Source organism: Pelmatolapia mariae, linkage group LG4, assembly GCF_036321145.2.
Source record: "Pelmatolapia mariae isolate MD_Pm_ZW linkage group LG4, Pm_UMD_F_2, whole genome shotgun sequence".
Taxonomy (NCBI): domain Eukaryota; kingdom Metazoa; phylum Chordata; class Actinopteri; order Cichliformes; family Cichlidae; genus Pelmatolapia; species Pelmatolapia mariae.
Genome location: NC_086230.1, coordinates 21,379,696 through 21,389,339, shown reverse-complemented (window position 1 = coordinate 21,389,339; position 9,644 = coordinate 21,379,696). Strand labels below are relative to the sequence as shown.

General features: G+C 38.4%; 1 protein-coding gene across 1 annotated transcript; it reads right to left on the bottom strand.

The window, feature by feature from the left end:
• Positions 1-387: 387 nt before the first annotated feature.
• Positions 388-9,137, bottom strand: LOC134626246 (cytochrome P450 2K1-like). The gene is made up of 9 exons (XM_063471880.1): positions 8,928-9,137; positions 8,615-8,777; positions 6,355-6,501; positions 6,070-6,230; positions 5,493-5,672; positions 5,199-5,340; positions 911-1,095; positions 667-808; positions 388-575 (listed from the first exon to the last, which is right to left on the bottom strand). The coding sequence occupies exons 1-9, from the start codon at positions 9,135-9,137 to the stop codon at positions 388-390; spliced, it is 1,518 nt and encodes a 505-aa protein (XP_063327950.1).
• Between the last annotated feature and the right edge of the window lie 507 nt (positions 9,138-9,644).

The window sequence follows — 9,644 nt, the reverse complement described above, 5'->3', positions numbered from 1 at the left end:
TTTTGTATTTACCTAAATTAAAGACTTAATTTTCACAATGGGCAGCATATAGTAAGATTATACAGCATCAAAATCATTGTGGAAAAAACAAAGTGCCAGAAAGCAGAAATATATGGTAAACTGTGAATTATGTGGTAAAAAGCAAATTCAAGCAAAAAATTTGACCAGTTTTTCCCATCTCTAAAGAACACCAATCATTCCTGTTAATACAGTTTTATTTGCCTTAATGTGAAGGACTGAAATACATTTTTCTCCTTTTACCTCACAACATCTGCTTTTGCTCAACTATCCAGGTGTTGAGGATCGTGACATCTGCTGGTGGTTGAAAAATGATACTTCTGCTTGCTGCAGGCATTCACTTTAAAGAAGCCCTGCTTAAGCTCTCGCTCAATGGCGACTGACAGCACACAGCATATGAGATGAAGGAGGGGTAGTGAATCCCACAGCTGGTGTGAGATCCAGTTCATCCTCTGTAATTCCAGGTGGAGCAGTGAAGCAAAAGTGCTGAATGAGCGAGGTGAAGAAGAGGAAGAGCTCCATCTTAGCCAGACCTTCTCCGAGACACATCCTGTGACCTGCAAATGCAAAGCGTTTACGCTTATCTAAACGAGTCGTGTCTGTGCAAGTGCAAATTTTCTCAACAAAAACCTGATAAAGTTGTCATACCTGCAGAAAAGGGCATGAAGGCATCTCTCCTGACAAATTTACCTTCCTTATCCAGGAAATGAGAAGGGTTAAAAGTGTGTGGGCTCTCCCATTCACTCTCATCATAAAGGACAGAAGTAAGAAGGGGAAATACAATAGTTCCCTGTAGGCAAAAGAGCACATTTATCATAGATGCACGATTCAAGTTAGCAGAGGTGAATCAAAATATCTATTAAAAGGTATTTTTTGTGGATGAGAAGTTGACCTTTTTGATAAAGTATCCCTTGAAGGTGACATCTCGGCTAGTTTGGTGAGGAAGACATACAGGTAGAATATTAGCCAGTCTCTGGATCTCGTGAATGACTGCATCAGTGTAGGGCAGGTTTTTCCGATCATCAACACTGACTTGTTGGCTTCCTACTACATGTCTCAGCTCCTCATGGACCTGCTCTATAGACACAAAATAAATGGATAGCTTTTGTCTGCATTCATTTTAACGCATATTACCAATGATCACTTTATATTATAACACAAACCCCTAACAATATTACAGAGAAAACCCCAAAGATCAGACCATCCACTATGAACAAGTTATTGGTGATAGTGGGGAGAAAGAACTCCCTTTTAACAGGAAGAGGTCTCTAGGAGACACAAGCTCAGAGTGGGACAGTCAAACCCTCCATCACGAGTACAAACAGAGTTCAGGAGCAGACTGCCCTATTATGTGTGTGATACCCACTAATGTGTGATCACATTTATGTGAATTAATTTAAGTAATTTTACTTTCAATGTAAGTGATATTTCCATTTGGGAATGCCCTAAATAACTACAGTAATTTTAACAGGAAACCTGGTAACTACCCTGGGATTAGGGATGGGTACCGGTATCCGGTTCTGACATAAACTGTAGTAACCAGACCGAAACGCAGCACACATTTCAGTGCTTTATTTCGGTGCTTTATTTTTTCCTGAAATGTCATACACTCTGGATTCTAGCCAATCATTTTACCTTTGCAAGCTTAGTAGGCGGGCCCAGGTACGTACCTTCTTTTAGAGCAGAGCTACAGATTAAAAAAAAATGCCCAAGGCGAAGCGCTCAAAAGTCTGGCTGTACTTCACAGCACAAGATGCAAATTCAGCAGCCTGCAACCAGGGGCGGATCTAGAAGGGTGGCATGGGGTGGCAAGTGCCACCCTAAAATGATCCCTTGCCACCCCAAGTGCCACCCCAGTTTTGCATATGACAGCGTTGTTAATTAAAATAAGATAGCATTAACAGTTTGAGCGTAGTTACAGTCAACAGTGAATATAAATGCTAAAACTGAATATATTGCATAGTGTCCGTCTGTCCGTTCCTTTTTTCTAAATACTGTCGTCACGTTTTTGTGTGTGTGTGTGTGTGTTTTAAGCGTTTTCTAAGGACAGCACGAAAACAGTTAAGAAAGGAAAAAAAGCCACCGCTTTCCTATTGGTGGAAAAATGTACCACGTCGACCAATTTTTTTTTTTTTTTTTTAAAGTCAACTCGTGGGATTTGGTTGTTTAGGAAGAAGGAAAGGTTTTGGGAGTGACGGTAACGGCAGCGAGACAGAGCGAGCGAGTGAGAGAGAGAGAGAGAGTTTTAGATGACGTTTAGTTTGTGACGTTTAGTGTGGAGTGTATACTTAGTGTGTTAGTGTGTCGTGTTGTCTTGTGTAGTTGTTCTGTTGTGTAGTCCTTTTGTGTGTCAGTGAGGGCACTAATGAATGTCCAAAAAGGCACATTGCAGTGTAAACGCTGTAACGAAAACCAGCGGAGTGAGGTTGCATAAAATGAAAAAAAAAAACAGCAGGTGTATTGGCTGCATTTTTAGATAAATAGTTGTATATGTTTACAAAATGTACAATTTATATTTGCATTTCAAGTTATAAAAATTTACTCAACATGTCTGTGGGTTTTTTTTAACAGTAAAAAATGCTACTAGGATTTTAAGTTCTTTGTGTGATTTCAGATCAGTAACACTAATGCAGTGTGTCAGTGAAAAAAAACAACTAAATTCAGTTGAGCTGAAAAGAATGAAACCAAACAAGGCAAGGGGAAAAAATAAAATGAAACAATTTGAGGTTGAAATCCAAATGTAAACTCAAAAGGAGTCAAAAATGGCTGTTGTATTTCAGACCTCAGTGGGTTGATCCAACAAATCATGAAAAATTAGGTTTACATTTTTGTTCATGACAGTGCAGATTTCTGACATTTTGTGTAATTTAAGCATCTAACAATGTGATTGTTTTCTAACAAAAAACAGTGTGAAACTTAAGTTAGACTTGTGTTTATAAATGAACCGCCCCATGTTGTGTAGCTTTCTGGATTTTATACTTATTGGGCTACATATTTATTTATTATACAGGCTATACAGTACATAAGATCAAAACTCACATGTTTTATGTAACTAAAGTGTTTAATTATGTGGGCTACAGAGAATAATTAAGTTATAGAAAATATTTACATGAAAAACGTGTATACTTACTGCATTTGAATCATTTTAACCATATGTAACCACCTGCATATGTGTTTGCCACCCTAAGAAAATTTCTCTAGATCCGCCCCTGCCTGCAACAAGTGCTTTAAGGTGATACTGTGCAAAAGAGGTAACTCCTCGAATCTGATGAAATACCTGGCAACGCATGGCGTTTTTTTAAAAGCCGAGAAATGCACCGTATTTGATAGCTTGCTGCGAGACCTCAAACCGTTTGGTACTGGTATCGGATAAAACCTAAACGATACCCTTCCCTACCTGGGATATTTGTAGCGGACGCTCCATTTTTGTACTAGTAGGTGGCAGTGTGAGACCATGGTTTGGCCTGTTGTTAGCAGCCTGAAGCGCACGCTCCATGCTGTTTTCTCATAATGGTGGAGTATTATGAGAAATGTTAGTTTGGGTCACACACCACATGCTCTGTGATGTTAGTGATAGACTCCACCGTTATTGTCTATTGTTTTAGTTCCTTGTTTTCTGCCATAAAGTGTTTCCGTGAATTCAGTGCACATGTCAAGATGGTGCTGATTACGCCAAACTATTTGAGATTTATAGATTTGTCTTGTTGGAATTCATTTTGAACCAAGTCTCAAAAGAAAATTGGTCATGTTTATGACATTGGAATGTTTTAATTCCCTTTTGTCTAGTTGGTAACAGAACACATGGAGAATGTGTGAGCTATGTTTAGGAATAAGTATGTACACAGTTGTAATACTGTAAAAGTAATAAAAGGAGTGCATAATTGTGAATTTGAATAAATAATGGCAGAGTATTCAGGAACGGCAAACCACGTCTCCCTGTCTGATCATTTCTTTCCCGTTTACAGGACACATATATAGCTGTCTACAGGTGCTGCCACCCGGTACCTGTAACATGTGCTTTACCTGTTTCTTTACCTCCACCCACTCCTGAACACGCCTGAAGAAATCAAGCACCTGTGAGGCACCTGGCAATCAGCTGACAACTATCCGAGCTGGGACCTGACTTTCAATCTTCACCTGAGTGCGGTCTAACCGCAGTAGCTATCTCCTCATCCTCCCCGTAAAAAACTCTCATTTTCTCTTCACAAAGATTTCGTAACTCATATTTCCTCTGTTAAGGACATCCCAGTGGAGTTTACGGGAGAGAGTTTTGTGTGGCTGAAGAGGAGGAATTTGTTTCTGGAAACCCTTCAGCTCTGGAAAACCTTTGGAATCACCTCCCTTGTTGGAGTTTGTAAATAAGAGACTCTTGAACTGTGAATAACTAGAAGACTTTATAAATAGCACAATTCACCATCACTGTAAATGAAATCACTTAACTTGCACAAGTTTTGCGTTTGAGTCCGGCCCGACACATTATGATAGTCCCAATATAGAAAAACCACGTGTCCCGTCATAGTATAAGGTAAATGTATAGAACAAAGACTGAAGAAACTGAAATACTGCCAGAGGAACGGAAATCAGTGGATACTTACCTGCCAACCCCAGCTCCTTTTTCCTCTCATTGCCAGATTGTTGACTTCTCAGTGAAGTAGTATTGCTCAGGCCACTTAGGTTTTCCAGGAAAGTAAGTTAAAAGACTATTGACCCTATCCATCATCCTCCACTGGAGAGTGCAACTCCCAGTGCAACAGCCTGCTTGTTCTTAAGGACACCTGCCTGTTCCACTCTCACACTGCTGGAAGCTTAAGTTTTAGCTTTAGGAGACCCTAACCCTCCGCCTACTGGAAACGAAATGAAGTTCTAGAAAGTTAACCATAGTTTTTGAGTGGTGAGTTTGGTCCTATTGCTGAGTTCCTTGTTGTACTTACCTGAGCTAAACATTAAACTTTAACCAACTCTATCCTGCCATTAAGTCTGTGTAGTATGGAAACCATAAGACAAAGAGCTGTGGCTAAACCAAAACTCCTGCATGCGTGAAATACCTTGATGAAAGATAGATGTCGACAAAGGCAAAACATATCTTGAAAATATTCCATTTTCTAATGGCTAGGGAGCTTTATGAAAACAGAAATAAAATGTTTGGAGGAGAGTTTTGCATGTTTCATCTGCCTCCTTACCCTGTATATGTGGATATTTAGCCATTAATAGCAAACCCCATCTCAGTGTGGCTGCTGTGGTGTCAGTACCAGCAACAAACAGGTCAATCACTGTGAATATCAAGTTCTCCTCACTGTAGTGAGAGTCGTCAATACCAAATTCCTAAAAAAAAAAGAAAGAAAGAAAGAAAGAAAGAAAGAAAGAAAGAAAGAAAGAAAGAAAGAAAGAAAGAAATGGTATAATTATAAAACTGAAATTTTGAACACTGAGCCACTTTTTAAAAATGTTAGAAAAGACAAAACATGCTGCCTTACTTCCTCTTTCTGCTTCCAAATCAAAAAACAGTCCACAAACCCTTGGCACATGTCAGGGTCCAGTGTCTCTTTCAGGTACGTAATTAAATACTTTACATCTCTGATGCTCGTCTCAGCATTTTTTAACACCACCTGACGGTTTTTAATCCATCTGAACAGCCAGGGAAACATGTTATAAAGCTGTAAAATTAAACAGTAACAAAGTAAAGATTCAAGTAATGCTTTCATTTTTACAAAAGCACCATCGTCATGCATTGTTTTACGTATACATATGATATTTTCCATATCTTTGTGACCACTTTATGCCTTCAATGACTATTTTATATTTTGCTTTCCCATTATGAAATGTGAATATTTCTGTTTGGCTCAATGGACAACAGTAAAACACTCCAAATATATTTCACCAAAAGTATAAATTTGTAAACTGATATACAGACAGAGTGTGCTTCAACATAAAATAAGATGTTTACCATTCGCACTGCTTTAACAGTGTCAGTTTATGCCACACAGATAATAATAGTCACTGTTAATATTTTATGTCATTCATTTAAAAAAAGAGTTGGGTCAAAAAGCAAACCTGGACCGATGCAGAACCTGTGACACATGTGGCATGATTGGCTCGCTTCACCATTTTTGTGAATATCGGGTCATTGTAGTCAAATCTGCATCCGTACACAATGGAGAAGATAATATTGGCTGTTGCATAATTTATTGGAAGTGCTGTATCAAATGGTTCTCCTGTAAACCAACAGTGTGGACAAGATTAAGACATTAATAATTAATTCTAGTAGCATTAAAACAAACCTCAGCAAAATTAAATTGGTCTTTGTTTTAACACTGCGTACACATGCTATCTCCATACCTTTATGCTCTTCGATCACTTGAATGAGATAGCTACACTCCGCCAAGATTTTATGAGAAAGTCTTTTGCCGAACTCAAAGTCTTTGAGGGTGGTGAGGGCAAAATATCTCAGCTCTTTCCATGATTCTCCATTTGCAAACAGAATCCCTACAAGACATAAAATTTTACAACAGAAGGTCAGTTAATTACAGTTTACAAGCAGTGTTGGGTTTAACATATTAATTTGTTGCTTTGTGACCCTTTACATCCTGATACAACCCCCCCAGGGACGAGTGTTCCACCTGGTTTCAAAGTGGGAATCTTTACCTTCCTGTTAGGTGAACATGTTAACTTTGAAACAGGTTGCAAAATAACGTGTTACTGTAACCACATGAGATTTTTCAGTAACGTACTAAAATGTGTTATGCTACAAAATTCAGTAATTACATTACAATTACAATTATGTGTTTACTTGCATTATAACACCTTTTCAGGTATCTGCAGGACAATGGAAAAATAGACAGAAAAAAATATCAAACTTGCTTTTTACACGCTATAATCAACTGATTTCAGTTTGTGTTCAAGAGGAGGAAAACGGTGGTGCAGTCTACAGGTTTTCATGAGTGGAGACACAGATATGACTTTGCCCAGGACAGAAACAACCAAATAATACTGCCAACACAACTTCAGCTCTTTTCAAAGATCTGCACGGACAGCATGATAACATAAAGCTATCCATATCAAGTCAAGTGGCTTTATTGTCATTCCAACAATGTGAAGTGGTACAGTACACAGTGAAACTTCCTCCAAGACCATGGTCTTACATATGACTTACAACGGACAATCAACACAGGACATTGCATAAATTGCAATGTTCAAAAATTGCAAAAATTGCAGAAAACAAAACAAAGACAGTGCAACACCAGACAGAACAGAACCATACAGGCACAAGACAGTGCAGACACAACTGTGCAATAGAAATGTGCAAAAGACTGAACATCCAAAAATCCAAAGTCATGTAAAAGCTGTCCAGCAACCCCAGTCCAGCTGCCAGAGTCTGAAGTTCAACAGATAGCAGTGTCAATGGTCAGCAATCAGGCTTGTAGCACTGAAGCTTCCTAACTACCTGCTGATCTCTCAGTAGTAGTAGTAGTAACCGGTAATTATGTGATTGCTATGTTTCATGTCATTTTGCAGAGTAACGAGAAAGTAATGTAATGAGTAGTGTAATTAATTAGTTTATATAGCAGGAAATTAAGTGACATACTGCAATTTTTTTTAAAGAAAAGTAATAAGTAATGTGTAAATCATTACATTTTTTGAGTAGTGATTCTGATGGACCTGCAGATAATGGAGACATACACCCCTGTTTCTACCAGTTGAGAAGCTGTATGAAATATACATAAAATAAAACTCATTTTTAATGTATTGGCAGCGACGTGTTTCAGCATGTATTTCTCATGCTCCACAGTTGAGGTCCTACTTTATCATATTTATCATTCATTTCATAATGATCCAAATGTTTTCAGTGGGTGACAGGTCTGAAATGCAGACAGGTCAGAGTGTAACATCTGTGACCGGTAGAAAAGAGCATGTTTAACAGACCCGGATATCTCTTTTTTTCATGGGTTAGTTTACTTTAACATCAGCAATCAGGTAAGATGTCAGATGACTGTTGTTATCAGCTGGATAAGTCACTCCAAGGTTTCCCAATCATGTGCTGATAATTTCAGACATGGATAAGTCTGCAGGCAGCAGATAATGTCATGTGTGCTATTGTGCTAATGTTTCTTCACAAAGAAACATCACCCTAGTTTAAGGTTTTCAGTAGGTCTTTATTTTATTTTATTTTTTTATTCCAGAGTAATTTTATCACTTTTGATCTGGCATTTCCATCTGTCTCATTGGTGAAATGTTATTATAAAGCCAACTATCAACTGAACTCAAACTACAAAACAGAGTTTTGTCACAAATAGCAGAACTTAACTCATGGCAGACATCCATGAACAAAGGAATATGCACCACTAAACCTTTAAAAATTATTTTTGAAATATTATTTTTCTCACTGAAAGGAAACCTGGACTTCATGATATTGGTCAGCTGTTGCAAAACATGAGGAAACATGCTGTTAATTGTGTAGCCTGTTTCGATCATGTTGTCTTATATCTCTAGTGATCACAAATAACAAAACCTGCAATTTCCCCTGGGCTGACACAGAATGGGTGGATGATTTGTGAACATGAAATTAAACTTAATAAACCACAATATAAAAGAATCATACCATGACCTTGGTTTACATCATTAAGTATCGGGGAGATGTTGCGCTCTCCAAACTCCTCTGCATAGTTGACCAGTGCCTCTCTGACTGTCTCATATCCAGCCAGGACCACGACTTTGTTAGTTCCAAAGTAAAGAGTAAATACAGAGCCATATTTCTTTGAAAGCTGGAAGAATCATTCAAAAATAATAATAATTAAAAAGCATGTTCCCTAACATTTCAGAGGAGGCCCTGCTGGGGCCATAACATAGCATTAAGTATTGTAATATGTTTAAACTGGCTTCTTTTGATTCAGATCTTGAGAAGATTATCTTACCTCACACAGAGATTTGTGGGGTCTCTTGAGATCTAATTGCAACAGGTTACCAAGCAGGGGCAGAGGTCTCGGTCCTGGGGGTTCATTTCTTTTTTCCTTAGAGATGAAAATGATAGAAACAAGATAAAGTACAAGCAGGAGAACAACAGCTCCCAGCATTGTGGTGGGACTGAACAAAATGAAAAAGATAAAATCCCCAAAATGTTCCATTTGCTCTGATGTTGATGGTTCTCCTCTGTGCTGTCCCTGCAGGTAACACACTTTGCTTTGTGCCAGATTGCATTGTGGGGGGGGTCGCATACATCTTTATAATCTCCTGGATTTTGACTGGCATTGCAAAAAGTAAACACTGCATTGAAGACAGTTTACTAAAATCGGACTCTCCTCCAGTGGCTGATAAAAAGGCCAGGAACACTATCAGACACTCTGATTGATGTCAATAAACATGTGCACACTTAGTGCAGACTTTACAGACTTCCACAAGCTACAGTGGAAAGAAAAAGAGATCCTAATAGAACAAAGATTCATGTTTCCAAGCCAAATGCTAAACATGCTAAACAAAAAACTTGCCTTACAGAAAGGGGCCCATTTTAAGGCATACTGAGACACAAAGTCTGAAAGAATATGTATCCCCTGCAACTTTTAGAAGGAAAGACTAATTTTCTCCAAAGTCATCCAGATTCGGTGCTTCCCCCTCTTCTTTGTGCTCCCAAGCAT

Coding starts and splice junctions, on each gene's coding strand:
- LOC134626246 (XM_063471880.1), bottom strand. CDS start 9,137: ATGGAACATTTTGGGGATTTTATCTTTTTCATTTTGTTCAGTCCCACC. Junction 1,096..5,198: donor TAAATATCCACATATACAGG/GTAAGGAGGCAG, acceptor TTGTGTCTATAG/AGCAGGTCCATGAGGAGCTG. Junction 576..666: donor CTTCATGCCCTTTTCTGCAG/GTATGACAACTT, acceptor TTGCATTTGCAG/GTCACAGGATGTGTCTCGGA.